The 21,974-nt window shown below is 41.5% G+C and overlaps 1 protein-coding gene across 3 annotated transcripts in view; it reads right to left on the reverse strand.

The window, feature by feature from the left end:
- The window catches only part of cdin1 (CDAN1 interacting nuclease 1), a 164,251-nt gene extending 145,151 nt beyond the window's left edge, over positions 1-19,100 (reverse strand). For 2 of the 3 annotated variants that reach the window (XM_067454750.1, XM_067454749.1), the window contains exons 1-2: positions 18,894-19,056; positions 15,720-15,837 (exon numbers count right to left, since the gene is read on the reverse strand). In XM_067454750.1, coding sequence (XP_067310851.1) covers positions 15,720-15,837; positions 18,894-18,933 — 158 coding nt within the window. In that variant the 5' untranslated portion in view covers positions 18,934-19,056. Of the gene's footprint in view, positions 1-15,719; positions 15,838-18,893 lie in introns of all 3 variants that reach the window. The other variant, XM_067454751.1, reaches the window with a different exon arrangement.
- Positions 19,101-21,974: the final 2,874 nt, after the last annotated feature.

Consider the following 21,974-nt stretch of genomic DNA (forward strand, 5'->3'; position numbering starts at 1 on the left):
CATTATTGTAACGTTAGGTTTAGGGTTGGGGTAGGTGTAGGCGTTAATAAAACACATCTGTTAAGAAGCAAATGTATATATTGTTATTTTATTGTGAAATTGTGCCTCATTTCCAACCATTGCTTCTATCCATAACTCTTCTTCTCCATTATTAGTGTACTTCTGTGGGAGAATTACAGCAGCACACACTGGCCTGGCATACATACTACATCGTTTGAGTCGTTTTCCTAGCTCTCGTGTGAACGCAGATATTTCTTGAAACAAGGAAAAAAAAAAGATTGGATACGAAAAGCTCTGGCTTCGTGTGGACGGGGCCTTATAGTCCTGTAGGAGTAAAGCCAGTCCTCCTGCGGCTCTACAATCGGTGCGCAGGACATTCACAGAGAGTCATTTATTAAATGAACATGAGATGTTCTCCAGCTGTCGGAGTGGTTTCTCAATACTCGCCTCAAACAGAGACGCTTATAACACAATCCTAGTGATAATTATGATCGGACGTGAAGGGTGGCACTCTGTGACAGGATGTGTTAAAGTTATTTTGGTCTGGCCTCGAAGAATCATTACTGCAGTTTCTCCTGAAAACTGTCAGTAAAGCCTCCTTTACCCATCACGCACTGGGCAACGCTACCCAAAGCTTGTCCTATTCTGGGCAATTTGTTTAATTCCAGCACTGTAACTGATCCCAGTACACAAACACACACACTATAAAATAGGCCACGAGGGTCATGTGATCGTGTGTCCTGTCACATGACCACAGAGGCAGAGCTGTCAGTGCCTTCAGCATATGGTGAAGGTTTATCGCCATATATATTGGCAAAGCCAACATTATATATGATTGCCATTGACCAATGCGTTTTTCCGATTGGCCGATGTGTAGGGAAAATGTCTTTTAAAATTAGAGCTTTAAAGCATGCAATACATTTTTACAGTTTAACACGTTAAAATATTTAATGCATCCATTTTTCCATCATCCTTTGGCTAGTGTTACATGATGATATCAGTGTTCGTACTCAACCAATTTTCAGCTCGAATGGCAGTAAATAAAATGAAATGATCATGCAGTCAATTTATTCAACAGTGGTTTACTGAGCAAATTGTGTCTGTCCTTAAATGAACTCAATTATAACTAAAGGTTTCTTAAAGATAATGCTGTAAACTATACAGTGAGCCCTTACTTGCACAATACCGTAATATTAAAGGTTATCTACAGAGCTCAAACTATTATGTTCAGATATAATAATCAACACTCAAATAACACATTGTGTGGAAACATGTAAACTTCACATAAGCCAGTTTTTGCTTTAAAGCTCCACTGTGTGATATTTCCCCCATCTAGCGGTGTAAAGGTTTATGACCATCCAGTGAATATTAGTTTCTGTTCCTCTCAATTCTGATTTAACTCCTACGGTGGCCAATTTAGTCCAAGATTAACACGGCTTCCAGATTGACCTCGTTCGACACGGTGCCATCGAGTGTTAAAACGCGAAAGGCGAAGCTTGAATTTACGGGTATGTCCCTCTTTGGCTGCTGTACTTTCAAGATGGAGGAGCAACATGGCGGCCGGCAGTCGAACCCCTCACCCGTATGTGTTTACAATGGCATATTATAAACTTACGAGAATACTTTATTACTTGAAAGAAGGAAATATACATTAATGAGCACATATATTTTTGAAAGAACAAAGTGTTTTTAGCTAAGAATAAACTAAAAAAAGTTACACAGTGTAGCTTTTAGGTTAAAATAGAGAATTCCGATAAAAAAAGCAAATTAGAGTAAATTTGTGGCTGGAAAAATAATAGGAGTGCAAACTGCTTGCTTATTTTTAGGTTTTGCATTTGAATCGCCTACATGTTTAGACATGGTAAAAGAACATTTCTTAACGCTAAGAGAACGTTCCTTCAGCGTTAAGTGTTCTCACAACATTAGCATAAAATCATTATTTATCGGTCATGGATCGTTTTTTTCCCTGATTTAATTTTTTTAATGTTACAACTTATTTCAGAGAACATTCAAAAGTAACGTTTCCATAATGTTTACAAACTTATAAAAATGTAATTTTCCCTTAAAGGCCCACTGAAGTGCCTTGAAACGCGCCGCATTATTCAACGTGTTGACGTGATTTCCCTCTGAAATGCAGCATTCTGTGCAGAATTCAAATGGGTCGATATGTTTGTTGTCTGCGCCGACTCGCACATATGATCCTCGCTGCGCTCTCGTGTCTGTAGTCTAAATTTAGGCCAGAGCCGTTGGGGTGTGTGCGCTGAGGCGGTGCGTGAAACTAACGTGAAAACCGACTTTATTCACCTCAAAAGAAAGCATATTTAAACGGAATGGTTTCCTATCACATATATAGTGTGCCATGTGCCTTTACCATGTAGAAATGAGTAAATGTGTGTGAACAACTGACCGATTTCAGCTTCAGCAGTGTAAGGGGGCGGGCTTCAGATTCTAGAGAGCGTTCTGATTGGACAGAAGATTTGACGAGAAGGTGAAGTCTGCGATGATGTCACCAAAATCTGAGATTCGTTTTAACGGAAGTGAGAGACTGTAAGTTTTGAATGCTTATATCTCCTAAATGCAAATTTTGTCATAGTTTTGGAACACACCAGCTAATTCATAACTTTAAGACTAACACAGTCATACTAAAAGCTAAAACACTTCCATTTTGATTTCAGTAGACCTTTAACACTCACAATACCAAGAAGAAACATTTACACTGCAAAAAAATGCTTTTACTAAACAAGTAAAAGTAATTGTCTTGTTTTGGGGAAAAAATATCTCAAAATTAAGAGAGTTTTTGCTTAATATAATCTACAAATGGGGTAAGTAAAATGATCTTAAAACAACGTTATTTTTCTCACCCCATTGGCAGATTATTAATCTTATTTTAAGCAAAAACTCTCTTCATTTTGAGTTATTTTTCCCCAAAACAAGACAATAATTTTTACTTGTCTAGTAAATGTTTCTTAATGTAAGAATTTTTAGATATTTTGACTAGAAACAAGACTAAAATACTAAGTAAGAAAAGCATTTTTTGCAGTGTAGAAGACAAAAATATTAAAATTTGCTTTTGAATCTGTGGGAAACACTGTAACGTCATCCCCACCCCGGCTGTTGGATTAACATGCATGTAATGGAAGGATAACAGGCAGATGAGCGATAAATAATCAATGAGGAGCATTCGTGGCCCGAGTCTTGCCATCACAAACACTGTATCCGCAGCCAAGCAATCAGCATATCAATGGCTTCACCGCGGTTTACAGCGCAGATCGCCATGGATAAACCGCCGATAACAGAGAAATTAACAAATGCTTGACATTTGCTCGACATCCATTATTCTGACACTTCTTCAGAATATGAAAAGCCTGAGAGCATCCTTAATCAAAATTCATATTCCCCAAGCGAGCCACTGGCAACATATTGCAGCCCGCCTCAGCGCTGATGAAAACGACACATTAGGGCCCGTTTCAGACGCATTAAGGGCCTTGGCATTGGGGACTTTGCATTCGAACACGCCCAACCGGGGAGCATCTGTCCGCGCAAAAGTCTCCCGTATTCCTCTCTCTCCCTGCAAACTGGGTGGAAAGGCATTTTAAAAAGGGCTGATCATTACACCCAAATTCATTCATGGGGTTGTACGGGGCCTGGCCACGGCCCCTCTCAGGGGAGGAGATATGAACCGGACCAGGGCTCTTCATTTCCAATTCTAATGCTCAGAAGTCAAGAGGAAAACCCGGCTGATGTCGCAGCTCGCCAGCCGCCCATCACGCCCCTCATTGTGGAGGCTGGATTTGCATGCGTCTCCATTGTGAGACGGGGGAGAGTGACAGCACCGTGTCCAATTGGCGTTCCTCTCAGAGCAGCCAAAACTCGAGCCTGTTTGACAGATGACTCCCAACATCTGTGTTACGGGAGCATCAGTCCCTTCCTGTCCGGCAGACGCATGACAGGAGCTCAGGAAGCCCACAGCTCTCCACAGGCATATGCCATTATATGATCCTGCATTACTACCAGAGCTGTGAAGACATTCTGCTCACAGTTAAAGGAATACTCCACCACTTTTTCATATTAAACTGTTATTCCCTTAAAGGGTTAGTTCACCCAAAAATGAAATGTCTGTCATTAACTCCTCTCCCTAATGTCGCTCCACACCCGTAAGACCTCCGCTCATCTTCACACACAGTTTAAGATATTTTATATTTAGTCCGAGAGCGTATGCAAGTGTATGCACACTATACTGTCCAGGTCCAGAAAGGGAATAAAAACATCATCACAGTAGTCCAAACTAGGCATGTGCCGATATCAATTTTTCATGTTGCGATTAATTGCTGAAGTTTTATCACTATATACGATGTTATCACGATTAGGGTTGGGCATCGAGAACCGGTTCCAACTTGGAACCGTTTAAAACATAACGATTCCATTGGAATCGTTTAGAAAATTTGTTTTCGGTTCCGATCATCAGTTCCAAACGCGCAAGTTTTGGTTTCCATGGCCACCTGATGAAGTCCGGTAAGCGGCTCTGAAGTGTGGATTTATTTCACTTTTAAAAGGCCTAGGCTGGCACAGTGCAACTAGTGTTGTCAAAAATATCGATACTGAAATATCTGAAAAGATACGATAGCCTGCTGAGTTTCTACAGTATCGAGCCCAGCTGCTCTCCTCTCCTCTCCGACCGACAGCGAGTTGACACGCAGCCGCATATTCTCACTCAGCCGGTTAACCTCTGAACACGGCGAACGCGCGTTCTGCTGGACTTTTCCTGGGTCTGAATTTCGCGCGGGATTGCACATAATTCTACGAATCCCTCAGATTTCAAGCTCACATCTGAAGCGCACACACACACAGCCTACCGTAATAAAGCCCCCTCTGACATTCAAGCGCAAATATTTGCTTCTTTTTCCAGCTTATTATTGGTCAAATACACTCAAACAAATTCTCAGTGCACATTTTGAAGAGTATTCATGTAAACACAGTCGTAAACAATTCAGGAAGAAATGAAGGATGAGTAACAGGAACAGTGTTCAGGATCCATGAGTGCGGCAGCTCTTAAAGGGACAGCAGGTATTCAACGTCAAACTACAAAAAGACAAACGATCACACTGCTCTTGACTGATCAACGTGTGTAACTTTAATGGTTTTATATGAAACTATTTATTTTTTGCAAAAAACATTATCCAATGTTATTTTAAATTTAATTAGCCAATTTGCGTTTGTTAATTCAGTTTCTTACCTGAATGTTGACCTACCTGAACAAATAAAGCAGTCTATTTCATTTACATATTTTATTCTATTTTATTTATTTGTGCTATTTTTTTGTAATATGTTTATTTGTTCTTATTTAATTACTGTTTAGTCGTCTTTTTAAATTCAATTTACCATTCGAAATCAAGCTTACTTGTGCTGTGTGTAAGCTACTGCAACACACTAACCCCGTAAAAAATACATTGAGTTAGCAAATATTTGTGAGATAATTTTAATAGTAATTGATCAATGTTTATATAGGAGAAAAAGCTTAAACTTTATCATATAAAGTGATCTCTTCAGAAGAAATTTTTGATTGCCTAGACTTTCAAAAGACAGACAAAAAATAATATAAAAAATATCTAATTGACAGTATATGCAGCGTTTTCCCCCCCGTGGTATTGAAAATAGCATTGAATATCGATGTGACATGTTTTGACTCCACCCCTCAAAGAATCGGAATCGAGAATCGAAAAGAACCGGAATCGAAAGTAAGAATCGGAATCGGAATCAGAATCGTTCAAATCAAAACGATGCCCAACCCTAATCACGATATTGAAATAAGTTGGAAAAAAAAAGTGTAACATCTTTAGAACTATTTGTAATAACATAAATAACTGAATTTTTAATACAATAGTGCACCAAAAATATATACAGCTCTGGAAAAAAAAATTAAGAGACCACTTAACATTGAGAAATCAATTAAGTGGTCTCTTGATTTTTTTCAGAGCTGTAAAAGTACAATTTTTTAAATTGTTAAAGAACAGATTAAAGTGCAAAAGAATTAGGCTATAAAGAACAACAGGTAGGCTTACAAATAAGGTCTCATTAGTTTATGCATTAACTAAGATTGAGCAATAGCTACATTTGGTACAGAAAGTATAATGTTTTTGGTAATGTTAGTTAAGAAATACTGATCATTGTTAGTTTTATCTTAGGTCCATTAAAAAAGTTATTTTGATTTTGATTGTAATGTTATTAAACAGTAACTAAGAAATTAACATTACTTGAATGATTAATTCTTTATGATTAAGTATTTTTCATTGTCAGTTTGGTAATAATGAAGTCGTATGTCTCAAAGGTTTACTGAACAATAACAAATAATTAGAACAGTTCTGATTATTAGGGCATGTTGTAGTCCAGATTAAAACATAAAAATGTTTAAGTGTGAAAATAAAGAGGCTATTAAGTCTTTAAGTATTAAGTATTTGGTGCTGTGATGAACAACATTGAGATTACAAAAAACATTTTAAAAACTACACGTGTTTTTGTTTGTTTGCGGGTTTCCGGGGTTAACGCTGCATTCTGCAGTTCATCAGCGCCCTCTGCTGTCACTGAGCGGCACTTCAGCAGCGCGTCTCCTTCACCGGTTCATCAGCGCCCTCTGCTGTCACTGAGCGGCACTTCAGCAGCGCGTCTCCTTCACCGGTTCATCAGCGCCCTCTGCTGTCACTGAGCGGCACTTCAGCAGCGCGTCTCCTTCACCGGTTCATCAGCGCCCTCTGCTGTCACTGAGCGGCACTTCAGCAGCGCGTCTCCTTCACCGGTTCATCAGCGCCCTCTGCTGTCACTGAGCGGCACTTCAGCAGCGCGTCTCCTTCACCGGTTCATCAGCGCCCTCTGCTGTCACTGAGCGGCACTTCAGCAGCGCGTCTCCTTCACCGGTTCATCAGCGCCCTCTGCTGTCGCTGAGCGGCACTTCAGCAGAGCGTCTCCTTCACCGGTTCATCAGCGCCCTCTGCTGTCACTGAGCGGCACTTCAGCAGCGCGTCTCCTTCACCGGTTCATCAGCGCCCTCTGCTGTCACTGAGCGGCACTTCAGCAGCGCGTCTCCTTCACCGGTTCATCAGCGCCCTCTGCTGTCACTGAGCGGCACTTCAGCAGCGCGTCTCCTTCACCGGTTCATCAGCGCCCTCTGCTGTCACTGAGCGGCACTTCAGCAGCGCGTCTCCTTCACCGGTTCATCAGCGCCCTCTGCTGTCACTGAGCGGCACTTCAGCAGCGCGTCTCCTTCACCGGTTCATCAGCGCCCTCTGCTGTCACTGAGCGGCACTTCAGCAGCGCGTCTCCTTCACCGGTTCATCAGCGCCCTCTGCTGTCACTGAGCGGCACTTCAGCAGCGCGTCTCCTTCACCGGTTCATCAGCGCCCTCTGCTGTCACTGAGCGGCACTTCAGCAGAGCGTCTCCTTCACCGGTTCATCAGCGCCCTCTGCTGTCACTGAGCGGCACTTCAGCAGCGCGTCTCCTTCACCGGTTCATCAGCGCCCTCTGCTGTCACTGAGCGGCACTTCAGCAGAGCGTCTCCTTCACCGGTTCATCAGCGCCCTCTGCTGTCACTGAGCGGCACTTCAGCAGCGCGTCTCCTTCACCGGTTCATCAGCGCCCTCTGCTGTCACTGAGCGGCACTTCAGCAGCGCGTCTCCTTCACCGGTTCATCAGCGCCCTCTGCTGTCACTGAGCGGCACTTCAGCAGCGCGTCTCCTTCACCGGTTCATCAGCGCCCTCTGCTGTCACTGAGCGGCACTTCAGCAGCGCGTCTCCTTCACCGGTTCATCAGCGCCCTCTGCTGTCACTGAGCGGCACTTCAGCAGCGCGTCTCCTTCACCGGTTCATCAGCGCCCTCTGCTGTCACTGAGCGGCACTTCAGCAGCGCGTCTCCTTCACCGGTTCATCAGCGCCCTCTGCTGTCACTGAGCGGCACTTCAGCAGCGCGTCTCCTTCACCGGTTCATCAGCGCCCTCTGCTGTCTCTGAGCGGCATTCAGCAGCGCGTCTCCTTCACCGGTTCATCAGCGCCCTCTGCTGTCACTGAGCGGCACTTCAGCAGCGCGTCTCCTTCACCGGTTCAGTCATGTGCAAACGGACGTTGGCTTGTTTATATCTGAGCGCGTGTCCCTTTGACGCAGAATACAGCGGTGTTGAGCATTAATACAGTTGATGGGCAAAGTATTCTTGAGAGCATTATAAAAAAATTATAAATTGTTAATAAATTATTATTTACGATATTTTAAAGTGCCCACGATAACAATATCGTGCATATTCATTATCGTGATAAATCGCATTATCGAAAATCGGCACATGTCTAGTCCATACGATTGGTTAATTTTTTGGGTTTTCATGAGCTGTATGCCAAAATCATCAGTATTAAAACAATAAAAGACCTGAAATATTTCAGTTGGTGTGCAATTAATCTAAAATGTATGAGAGTTTAATTTTTATCATTACATTATGGAAAATAATGAACTTTATCACAATTTGCTAATTTTTTTAGAAGGACCTGTATGTATGCATGTATGTATGTATGTATGTATGTATGTATGTCTTTTTTGATAAACAAATCCAGAAAAATAAAACAAAATAAGAATGTATTTTAAAATTGAAATTTAGAAGAAAAAAATTGGGCCCTAAAATGTTTTTTTTTTTTATTTATATATAAAACATTTTAAAACATTTTATATACATTTTGTACATGTTTTATAATTTCAATTAATTAGACATGCTTTTTATTTTTATTTAACCATTAAAATGGAGTATAAGAAATGTATTTAAAAATAAATAAATAAATAAACAAATCCAGAAAAAATAAAACAAAATAAAAAATAAGAATGGATTTTAAAATCGAAATTAAGAAGAAAAAATAGGGCCTTAAAATGTGTTTTTATTTTTATAAAATTTTGGGGGGTTAAAACCTTAATTTAATTATTGTTATATTGTATACGTTTAATGATTTCAATTAATATGACATGCTCTTTGATTACTACAATTTTATTTAACCAATAAAATGTAGTAAATTTAAAACAGATATTTTTTTTTTTTTTTTTTACTAAAATGGAAAAATGTGAATCTGGTTAAAAATAAACATGACTTCACAGGGGCCTACAAGAGGACAGTGTGATGTTAAACATCAGAGGCAGTGCTTTCAGTGATCAGGAGAGGACACAGCATGCAGATGGGACGAGCTCAGGGCCGTTTGGATGAAGAACGACACCCCCTCCTCCTCTAGTATTTACCCAGGCCCGTGGCTCTCGGACGGGGGTGCATTGGCAGGCCTGAGCCCACGCTAAGAGATGATGGATGGCCTAGTCGATATGTTGTGTCTTAAGAGCCCGATTTCCTGCCAGTCCAATCGCAAAGCCTCCAGAGCACCTCTCAGCTGATTGGACGAGCGGAATCATTTTTGCAGGCTGGGAAAACACTACGTCTGTCGAGCTTAGTGGTTTTTTAATCGATTGTATATGTTTTGTATCTGTTTAAGCCATGCGTTCGCACTATTTAACATTTGCAAAATAATGATGTTTAACAGCTGACTGATGTGAAAAACTACATTACCCATGATGCTGAGCAAAAACTCCACCAATTAGAGTCACGTTGAGCAAATCATGTCAAAAGTGCTCTATAGCTCCTCCCACTCCTATAAAGCTCTGTGTGTAGGGGTGAAACGATTCATCGAGAAACTCGAGTTAATCGAATTTAAAAATTCCTCGAGGTAAAATCATCTGCCTCGACGCTTCGTTTAGTCCGTTTAGCTACACACGGATGTAGTATGAGCGGATTGCGGTTATATCCGCGGTTCAGGTAGGAAAATCTGAAGGCTAAGGCCTCGCATATATATGTAGGCTATATATTTATTTTGAATTGTTAGTTTGACTTTTTCCCCCTCTTTATTTTCATATATTGTATTTATTTTTAGTATATTTGGTAGTACATTCCCATTGTGTTGGTTTTATAAGATTGTTTTTGTTTTATTTATTCTTATGTATTGTTTTGTTAAAATCCTAACCAAACGGTTGTTCTAGGGGTGTGCGCATTTAAGATCCAAAAAGGAGATGGCGCTAATTCATGACTAGATTGCACGCTAGAGAACTAATCAATTCCACTAGACAAAGGTATGAGTTTAATATATTAATTTTATTTAGTTTGAGTTGTTTCTTACCCGTGGTTCCGCTGAAGGCCCACGACTGCAGCATGGAGCGAAGATCAGACTAAACGGATGTGTTATTTCCGGAAACTTTAATTATTATTTTGGGGAATTATGGGAAATGTAGGGTTTGGCTTAACATGTGTTTGGATCAATTGTTGGGGGTGGGGGGGATTTGAATGGATATATTTTTGTGTTTAATATTTTGTGTATATTTATTTTTATTATTACTTTACGGTGCATGTGAGTTTTCATAGTTCATATTAAGTTTATTTGTGTGAATATTTTTTTTCCAAAATGTGAACCATGAGATGAGATAGGCCTGTCACGATAACAAATTTTACTGGACGATAAATTGGCCAAAAAATTAATGCGATAAACGATAATATTGTCGTTCTGAGACCATTTTCATCTAAAATAATGATAATGGCATAATAATGCAGGTACACCTTTTCAAAGATCAATAAACTTAAATTTCTAAAGACTATTTAACACTAAAAATGGCAAACATTTTAAATAACCACAATAAATGAACAAAACAACCAAACACAATAAAAGCACGGACTCTCAGTCTGTTTAAAAAATGCATTTAGATAAGTACCAAAAATAATAAATAAAATGGATGAAAACTGCAGCGGATGATTGTGTTTTAGGAGAAAATTAGCGGCGGCGGTTCACTAAACCCGCGGTTCGGCTCAGGTCACGGTTTTAGGCTCACGGTTTTCCGTTCTTTACGGTTCTTGTTGTTTTTTTTCTTTTAATCCAGAAATGTACTTCAGCATATGATATATTAATTACCCACAATTTAGGATACAGTTTAAAAAAAAAATGTTATATCATTGCCTAATCATGCACAAACTGAGCTTGACCATCTCTGAGGAAAGTGATATTTTGATACAGCGAGAGAGAAGACATTGTTGACATGCTTTTCATTTATTTGGCAAAAGGAGAATGTGTATCGCTGTCTCTACAGGAACTCATGAGCCTTTAGCACACACAGACTGACCTGAAGAATTAACTTGCGTTTATCAAACTTCAGTGTCGCTTAAAGCCTCGTTTATACACGGCGCGTCCGCTCGAGCGCGAGCGGCACAAATAACGTCGATGTGGAGTGTGCGAGACCCCGTTTCGCTTGGCGTTGTGCGTGTCAAATTTCGTAACTTTGCGTGTGTCTCCGCAACCGATGAGCCACGAGTTCCAGACGAATCTGCTGGCCGAGAATGACGTCTCATCACGCCGCACCCGGTCTGCGCGTCGAGTACACACACCTCCCCAAACGGACGAGGCGGGGTCAACGAGAGAGACGAGGAAAACAAAAAAGTATGCAAATGGCAATTATCACGGCCGGAAAAATGATCGAGCTCATTTTTTTTATCGTGCGATTAATTGATTTATCGACTATCGAGACAGGCCTATGTGAGATCCCTGGGTAATGCAGTGGTTTGGTCTAATTTCTTAAAAATGAGTTGATGGAGAGTCAGTTCTGGTGAGGGATCCCGGTCGTAGAACATCAGAGACCCAGAGCTCACTTTGCTTTTCCCTTGCATTTAGTTATTTATTTAATTTGATGTGACCCTTGTATAAGTTATCTGTTTTTTTCCCCCTTGAATAAACCAGCATTTTGTTTACTTTATGAATGCCTCCTGGAGAGTTTTTGGAAGAGCCTGACAGTAAACATCCCAAAAATTGCAGGTGGATGAGAGAAATGATTAGCGTGTTTATTTGAATAAAGACACAGAACTCTCATTTCAAAGCAAAACGCAACGAATGTGTCGTTTAACTTTCGTTTTCAGCTCATGTCGAGATCAAAGAGCGCAATGCGAGAGAGAGCGGCATCTGCACTAGCAATAATAATATATAAATTAGGGCTGCACGATTAATCGAAATCGAACCGCAATGGCGATTTGGCTTGTGTGCGATTATGAAAGCGCAAAGGCTGCGATTTAAATTAAATAAATAAATGCCCAGTGTGTTAGCGAAGAGCGGTTCTGTGATAAATGCTGCTCCGTCTGAAAGACTGCGAGTTTGAGTCGCTTATAACGTGCGTTTGAAAAAGCAACACGAGTCAAACATCTTCACAAACTAGTGAAGCGTTCATAAACCTGTTCAACAAAAGACAACGTTTAATAACACGTTTACCTCACTTCCTATCGTCAGGCAGTGTGTGTGAGCTGATGTGGCTTCTCATCAGAGTGAGGCAGACGAGGCGTTATTTTATAGCAGTTTATGTCAATCAGCACTGCATTATAATACACTTTATTATTATGAAAATACCCTTGACGGCTTGAAGAACTCAAATACTCCATATTTTGCTGCAGTCGTGTTTATTGTCGTCATGTTTAATCAAAGCGTCTCTATCTTCTGTTTACAGCGTTAGCTTCAAATCATGGCGATTTCCTAAAAACTAACGTCAATTACTCCTCTGAGGCGAATGTGGCGTTTCCGCTCGAGGGCGCCCTCTGGCTTTCAGTGTGAATTAAAAACTTTTGGGTAATCAATAATACGAAAATATTACTTAATACATTTTAAAACTTAATAAACATGTTTTTCTTCAATGTACAGGAGTTTTTTTCCTGTACAGTGGATGCTCAAGAGGTTCATATTTCATATTAAAGACAGACTTTAAGAAATTGATATCACAGTTAAACACATATTTATTTATTTATTTATTATTATTTATTTTTTTAACAATTACTCCTTAGGCTTAGACCTTTCTAATGTTTTTAGTCATAGGCTGTCTGCATATTAATAGGTAACCCAGCAGTTTTTTGTAAAATAAGTTTTCTGTAAAATATTACAATAATAATAATTAGTATTATATTGTTATATTTGTTCTAACATACTCTTTTTTTGTAATTATGAAAATGTAATGGTAATATTTCTTATTTTTTTAAATATTTTTTTGCAGTAATAATAATCATAATAATTATTATTAGTCACATTATTATATATAAACACAATGTTATATACACACACTTTTCATTTGTAAAAATAATAACAATAATCGCATTTTAAATCGCAATTTTACCCAGAATAATCGCAATTATATATTTTCCCCAAATCGTGCAGCCCTAATATAAATACAATGTTATGGCATTATTGTTATTTATATTACTATTATTTTGGTTTATTAGTTGTAGCTTTAGTTCTAGATTGAACTATGTTAACATTTTTTAAGTAATATGAAATAGATGATAATTGTATGCATTCAAATGTTTAGTTTCACAGTTATTAATGTATGCAATTTCAGCAATAAAAATATAATTTAACAGTTATATGACAGTAATTTTTCTAAAAAGAAAACAAATTCGATGTTAATTTTAAGATACCCAACCCCCGTCATATATTTAGTATTGCTCTTTAATAAAGAAAAAAGTAATTATTATCCGATTAATCGATCGATTAAGTGCTAGATTATTAGAATACAAAAAGATAGCTGCAGCCCTAACTGCGAATGATCAACTGAGTCTACTAATGTGGTCAAAATAATTAGAGATTTGTATTTTGCAATAAACTACAATTCATTGTTTCTATAGATTAGGTTGTATATTTCAACATAATTTTAATGTGATTTGTCAATTGCTATGCATCATGGGATTGTAGTTCTTGCATTTTAGTCTTCAAAAAGACTTTGCAGCTGCATGGCTTGATCCCTGGCTTGAATTTTTATATCAAATGAATGAGAAAATCATTCCAGAATAAGTGGGCTGCACTAATGCACTAGACTGAATTTTGTCTGTGCTTCTGGTCACGCAAGAGGCAAGCGTTAGTCCTGCACTGAACCTGCCTGAAAGACAAAACACACTGCGAGCGATACGAGCGCGGCCATATATCAGGATATTCCAGGAGGACAATGGCATATAAAGCAGCACATCTGGGGCACGAGACTAATACACACTGCATTCAGTAAAGTGCTGACGCCAATAAGAGCCCAGTAAAATCCCACAGGACTGCACTGGAGCTGTGATTACTGCGATGAAAACAGGAAGCTCATGCTTCATATGACTTTCTAAGTGACCTCTGAAGAATCACGGGCGTCTCAGGGGTCTGACGGGATTACATGTGTTACATTCAATAAAGACACGCTCTCAGTGCCACGGACACACACACACACACACACACATCAACATATTCACCATATGAAGAGATTATTAGATATTAGATTCATAAAACACAGACATGTGTCAGGCCTTTTCAAGAGGATATTTTACCCTGGATATGTGATCTAATAAAATAAAAAGCACCTAAATATCACCAACACGATTTTTTAAATAAGCTTGTATCAAATTCACATTGGCAATAATGAGGATGATGAAGCTCAAATGAAAGCCATCTCTATTGTGTTTCTGATGGTGTGAGTGTGTGTGTGTGTGTGTGTGTGCGTGTGTGTAAGGAAAAGGTGAAATATTAGGACATTACCCATGTCCCCACTTTACAAAAGGCTTATAAATCACACAGGAGGAGTTTTTATGAGAAAGTAAAAATGCAGAATGTTTCCTGTGATGGGTAGGTTTAGGGGCAGTGTGTGTGTGTGTGTGTGTGTGTGTGTGTGTGTGTGTGTGTGTGTGTGTGTGTGTGTGTGTGTGTGTGTGTGATGGGTAGGTTTAGGGGCAGTGTGTCTGTGTGTGTGTGTAATGGGTAGGTTTAGGGGCAGTGTGTCTCTGTCTGTCTGTCTGTCTGTCTGTCTGTGTGTGTGTGTGTGTGTGTGTGTGTGTGTGTAAGGAGAGGGTGAAATATGAGGACATTACCCATGGCCCCACTTTACAAAAGGCTTATAAATCACACAGGAGGAGTTTTTATGAGAAAGTAAAAATGCAGAATGTTTCCTGTGTGTGTGTGTGTGTGTGTGTGTGTGTGTGTGTGATGGGTAGGTTTAGGGGAAGTGTGTCTGTGTGTGTGTGTAATGGGTAGGTTTAGGGGCAGTGTGTCTCTGTCTGTCTGTCTGTCTGTCTGTCTGTCTGTCTGTCTGTGTGTGTGTGTGTGTGTGTGTGTGTGTGTGTGTGTGTGTGTGTGTGTGTGTGTGTGTGTGTGTGTGTGTGTGTGTGTGTGTGTGTGTGTGTGTGTGTGTGTGATGGGTAGGTTTAGGGGCAGTGTGTCTGTGTGTGTGTGTAATGGGTAGGTTTAGGGGCAGTGTGTCTCTGTCTGTCTGTGTGTGTGTGTGTGTGTGTGTGTGTAAGGAGAGGGTGAAATATGAGGACATTACCCATGTCCCCACTTTTCAAAAGGCTTATAAATCACACAGGAGGAGGTTTTTTTTTAAGTAAAAATGCAGAATGTTTCCTATGATGGGCAGGTTTAGGGGCTGTGTGTGTGTGTGTGTGTGTGTGTGTGTGTGTGTGTGTGTGTGTGTGTGTGTGTGTGTGTGTGTGTGTGTGTGTGTGTGTGTGTGTGTGTGTGTGTGTGTGTGTGTGTGTGTGTGTGTGATGGGTAGGTTTAGGGGCAGTGTAAGAGGATAGAAAATACGGTTTGTACAGTATAAAAACCATTACGCCTATGGAATGTCCCCACATTTCACAAAAACAAACGTGTGTGTGTGTGTGTGTGTGTGTGCGCTTACTGTGGGAACCGTGTCTTCAGCGTGTCCATGCACTGGCGTGTGGGACGCAGCTGCTCTATGAACCGGCCCATAGTCCTGTATTCTGCTCGGCTGATCTTCACCTTACTCTCCTGCTTACCTGGAACACAGGCAGAAACAAAACATGTAATCATAGTTTTCAGTCACGTGACTCTCGCGGAGCCTTGCAGAGCAAAACCGCCATAGAACTACAACACAAGCCTGTCAAATTACCTTCTTAAAACAAAAATATGTGAACAAGACGCACGCTTTGGGCACTTATGATCCATATACAGCAGCTGCTCAGCATTTCAATAACCAAAGCCAGCGGGACGTTTTTAAAACGCTTAACATGAACACACCATAGGATGAGCTGCACCAATAAGGATTCAATTAAGCAAAGTTTACCGCTAATCTAGGATTTGTTGATATGGGTTTTATTTTAAATCGAGTTGTTACACCGCTTGATTTTAAACAGATGAATTATGCAGTGAACCCGTTATAGAGCTGCTCAAGCAGACGGAGGGGGAACTGGTGACTTCTTTTAAACCTTTAAAGTGCCGTAATGTGCTAAAACATTCATATTAAAAGATCACATTCAGTGTACACCTCTCTGATGATGCATACAGGCGAGTAGATGAGCCAAGAATATACGCAACATGTTTTCTTTATAATGGTTTTGATGGGAAACTGATATTCTGTGTTCATCTGCTTTCCTGTACAAAGTGTGCAACATCGTGTTTATTGAATTTGGTATTTTAATATCACTACATTAATACTGACTACAAACCTGGTAAAAATGACTGGAGGGCAATGGAGAGCCTTGTTTTGCCCTCCAGGTGACGTTCATTTAAGCGTGTGACGACCCGTGAAAACTATAAATTAATGTGAGAGTGCTTTATTTATTCACTGATATCATCACCGATCGATCAGGCATAGCATTATGACCTAATATTGTGTTGGTTCCAAGCGGCAATCTTGAAGCCGATACGGAAGTAATGTGAACTGCAGTTCATCGTCTGGCCACTAGAGCGGCTCCAGAAGCCGATACTGAAGTGACTTAAACTGCAGTTCATCGTCTGGCCACTAGAGCGGCTCCAGAAGCCGATACTGAAGTGACTTAAACTGCAGTTCCTCCACTGGCCACTAGAGCGGCTCCAGAAGCCGATACTGAAGTGTCTTAAACTGCAGTTCCTCCACTGGCCACTAGAGCGGCTCCAGAAGGAGCAGAATCTCATTGAGCCTCATGTTAAAATGCCCGACTTTACAGCGGAAAAAAACATGTTTACAGTCTGGGACAAATTGTGGTTTTGGCATATACGGCTAATTTTGACCTTCATGACGACTGTGAGGGGGGTGAATTTTTTTTATTACTCATTAGTTTACGTTATATACAGCCTTAAAGTTCTGCATAATTAACGACGTGGTTACTTTGAGTATACTTTGGATAGCCATTTATCCACCGTCTTTAGGTATTGCGTCACCTAAATGTCCTTCACTGACTTGGAGGAGCAGTCGCGCGCAGTCCTACATCACCGGACTAATCTGCCTAATCTTCTCGGTACTTTAGATCGCGGTGGAAACGCAGACAGCTGCAGGTCTGGCGGGAGAAAAGTTCCTGTAAAAAAGTTTCTGGTAATTTTGGTGGAAACGGGGCTTATGGTTGCTCCCCCTTTTTCTGACCCATCAAGGAATGGACTCCACTGACCCCTGAAGGTGTGCTGTGGTATCTGGCAACAAGATGTTAGCAGCAGATCCTTTAAGTCCTGTTAGTCGCAACGTTTGGCCTCCATGGATCAGACTTGTTTGTTCAGCTCATCCCACAGATGCTCGATTGGATTGAGATCTGGGGAATCTGGAGGCCGAGTCGACGCCTCAAACTGGTTGTTGTGCTCCTCAAACCATTCCTGAAGCATTTGTGCTTTGTGTCAGGAGCATTATCCTGCTGGAAGAGCCACAGCCACCAGAATACCGTTTCCATCAAAGGCTGAACATGGTCTCAGCAATGCTTAGGTAGGTGGAGTGTGTCAAAGGAACATCCACATGGATGGAGGACCCAAGGTTTCCCAGCAGAACATTGGCCAAAGCATCACACTGCCTCCGCCGGCTCGCCTTCTTCCCATAGTGCATCCTGGGGCCATGTGTTCCCCAGGTAAGCCACACACACACACACACACACATGGCCATCCACGTGATGTAAAAGAACACGTGATTCCTCAGACCAGGCTACCTTCTTCACTTGGCCGGTTCTCCACTGGTCCTTCCTTGGAGCACTTTTGATAGATACTGACCACTGCAGACCGGGAACAGCCCACAAGAGCTGCAGTTTTGGAGATGCTCTGACCCAGTCGTCTAGCCGTCACAATCTGGCCAAACTCGCTCAAATCCTTACGCTTGCCCATTTCTCCTGCTTCACACACATCAACTCTGAGGACTAAATGTTCACTTGCTGCCTAATATATCCCACCCACTAACAGGAGCCGTGATGAAGAGATCAGCAGTGCTATTCACTTTATCTGTCAGTGGTCATAATGTTAAGCCTGTGTGTGTGTGTGTGTGTGTGTGTGTGTGTGTGTGTGTGTGTGTGTGTGTGTGTGTGTAAACATACATACACACTACTGTGCAAAAAGTCTAAGTTTTAGTTTTTTTGCACACGAAATGGCTCCTTGTACATACAAAAAATCTCTAAATTATTACAAATAATGCCAAAAGGAATGTTTGCAAATGTAAACTGATATGCCCTTATATGCCATATTTTATTTTTATAAGACTTTTGCACACATTACTGTACACAGAATATGCTAGTTAAGAACTAACATGCTTATATCTTTCCATGAAGAGTCTTAATAAAGTCAGACACTTACAGTAGTTAGTATGGCAAACACCACAGTTTGAGCCTGATATCTCCTTAACAGTGACACTGATGTACAATACTAAATTACCACATTATTACTGTAGGAATTAGCAGTGCGGGTTACCATAATGATTTTGTAATTTATCTGAGAGATTGAAAGAACTGCATGTTCGTTTCATCGTGTAAAGGCAAGATAAAACATCGCATGTACGCGTTTTCTATCCAAACACTAACGTTACATCTGACACAGATATTAAACACACACACACAAACATGAGAAGACCTGTCAGCTCGCGCGCACTCCAGCTGTAACGTTACTGTACCTGAGACCGCCAGGCTACTGCTGGCTGACACAGCATCCATTATTCAATTAAAAACCCTTTCACAACATAAACACACACTGTTAGTACAGCAAACACGGCTCACAGCGACACTTCCTCATCAACTCCCGCGAACGCGTTCAAACGTGACATCACAGGAAACACCCTCCCGATTGGCCCGGAAGGTTATTGTCGTTGAGCATAGCGGAAGCTGATTGGAGGATTGTGACCAGAAGCTTTCGGTTAATATCACAGTCTATGGTTGATATAAGGAGAAATAAACGAGTTTATTGCTAACATGAAGAAAGTGACTATTTATCGATTTCATCTCCAGGCTTGTGTTTTATTACTCGTCCGAGTTTATAAAGAAATAGTCGTTACCATTTAAACCCATGAGCGATGCATTGTGCTTAATAATTCTGGTCTAGCGTTTAACGTTTATAAAATTAAAAAAAACATTTCATATTTTGTATTCCCCCCAAAATATACAAGTGATATAATATTATAATTAAATATTTAATTCTATAAATTCACACTGACATGTTCAGCATGTTTAATACAAACGGTCTGATGATAAAATATGCGTTTAAAATGTATTTTGGTTTAAAATACTGAAATGTTTACTTACCTAAGTTATTAAAAATCAGAAAGTGTTGTTTTTGTCTTTATTTTAAGGGCTACTTCATATATTGCACATTTCGTTCAGTGTTTCTGACCTCTTACTGTGTTTAAGCCATTATTTCTCCTTTCAGTCTTTCAGACTTGTCTGGAGACACAGGCTCTTTTGAATTATTTTTATGGTCATATTATTGCATTCTGACTGCACGCTGATTCTCTGTTACATTTAATACTCTGAAAAAAAAGTCTATAATTCTCTTCACAAAAAGCTCCATGTTCACATGTTTCACCTCAGACTGGTAAAGGCTGCAGCCTCTGATAACCACATAAGTGTATCAGAGAGTAATCCAGTGTGTGTGTGTGAAGGCAGTGTGTGACCTCTGCCCCCTGAATCAGGTAGTGATCCTCAAAAAGGGCCCGAAACAGAAGCAGATAGACATCTGGGGTCCCGTGGCGGCATGAGGCTGATTGCTGTGAGAGCGAGGTCAGGTTGAGCCTCACAGGTAGAGCATCTGAGGATCAGTGATACAATCAGAGGATGTAATGGATGTAAAGAGCAGATCAGAGGGGAGTGTGTGTGTGTGTGTGTGTGTGTGCATGCGTGCGTGCGTGTGTGTGTGTGTGTGTGTGTACTGAACATCTCCATCATAATATAAAAGCATAGTGAGAGTGAGTGAGTGTGTGTAAAGAACATCATCATAATACAAAAGCATAATAAAAGTTATTTTAATACATATAGGGGCATGTTGTAAATCTTTTGTATCACATAGCCCAGGTCCTTCCTGTACACGTAACGTAGAGTGAACTCAAAAACAAAAGCGAGCTGGCTCCAAATGCAGTGAGTTTAATAAGAAAATAAACACAATAACAGCTTAACAGCATGGAGGACCAGAGAATCAAGGAACCAGAAAATAGAATGAGTGCACCAAACATAACATCCATCTAGGACAAAACTCAACAAGGAATACAAGAAACACTGGAGTTTAAATTCACAAAGGGTAATGGGCTATCAAGACACACCTGGGAACAATAAAAAAAAAACTAATCAGCAAGAAAAACTACGAAGGACTACAAAACGTGGCTTAAAACAGGAAGTAACACAAGATAAGGGGAAAACAGGACCGGAATCATGACTGGAGGTCTGGAGCCATTCCGGGACTCTGGACAAGGGCTGGACCCAACTCACGACTCTGGAAAAGGGCTGGACCCAAAACACGACTCTGGACAAGGGCTGGAGCCAACTCACGACTCTGGAAAAGGGCTGAAGCCAACTCACGACTCTGGACGAGGGCTGGACCCAACTCACAACTCTGGACAAGGGCTGGACCCAAAACGCGACTCTGGACAAGGGCTGGAGCCAACTCATGACTCTGGAAAAGGGCTGGACCCAACTCACGACTCTGGACAAGGGCTGGACCCAAAACATGACTCTGGACAAGGGCTGGAGCCAACTCACGACTCTGGAAAAGGGCTGGACCCAACTCACGACTCTGGACAAGGGCTGGACCCAAAACGTGACCCTGGACAAGGGCTGGAGCCAACTCACGACTCTGGACAAGGGCTGGACCCAAAACGCAACTCTGGACAAGGGCTGGAGCCAACTCACGACTCTGGAAAAGGGCTGGACCCAAAACGCGACTCTGGACAAGGGCTGGACCCAAAACGTGACTCTGGACAGGGGCTGGAGCCAACTCACGACTCTGGACAAGGGCTGGAGCCAACTCACGACTCTGGAAAAGGGCTGGACCCAAAACGCGACTCTGGACAAGGGCTGGAGCCAACTCACGACTCTGGAAAAGGGCTGAAGCCAACTCACGACTCTGGACAAGGGCTGGACCCAACTCACGACTCTGGACAAGGGCTGGACCCAACTCACGACTCTGGAAAAGGGCTGGACCCAACTCACAACTCTGGACAAGGGCTGGACCCAAAACGCGACTCTGGACAAGGGCTGGAGCCAACTCATGACTCTGGAAAAGGGCTGGACCCAACTCACGACTCTGGACAAGGGCTGGACCCAAAACGTGACTCTGGACAAGGGCTGGAGCCAACTCACGACTCTGGACAAGGGCTGGACCCAAAACGCAACTCTGGACAAGGGCTGGAGCCAACTCACGACTCTGGACAAGGGCTGGAGCCAACTCACGACTCTGGAAAAGGGCTGGACCCAAAACGCAACTCTGGACAAGGGCTGGAGCCAACTCACGACTCTGGAAAAGGGCTGAAGCCAACTCACGACTCTGGACAAGGGCTGGACCCAACTCACGACTCTGGACAAGGGCTGGACCAAAATAGCGACTCTGGACAAGGGCTGGACCCAACTCACGACTCTGGAAAAGGGCTGGACCCAACTCACGACTCTGGACAAGGGCTGGACGCAAAACGTGACTGTGGACAAGGGTTGGAGCCAACTTACGACTCTGGACAAGGGCTGGACCCAAAACGCGACTCTGGACAAGGGCTGGA

Source organism: Pseudorasbora parva, chromosome 10, assembly GCF_024679245.1.
Source record: "Pseudorasbora parva isolate DD20220531a chromosome 10, ASM2467924v1, whole genome shotgun sequence".
NCBI classification, from domain to species: domain Eukaryota; kingdom Metazoa; phylum Chordata; class Actinopteri; order Cypriniformes; family Gobionidae; genus Pseudorasbora; species Pseudorasbora parva.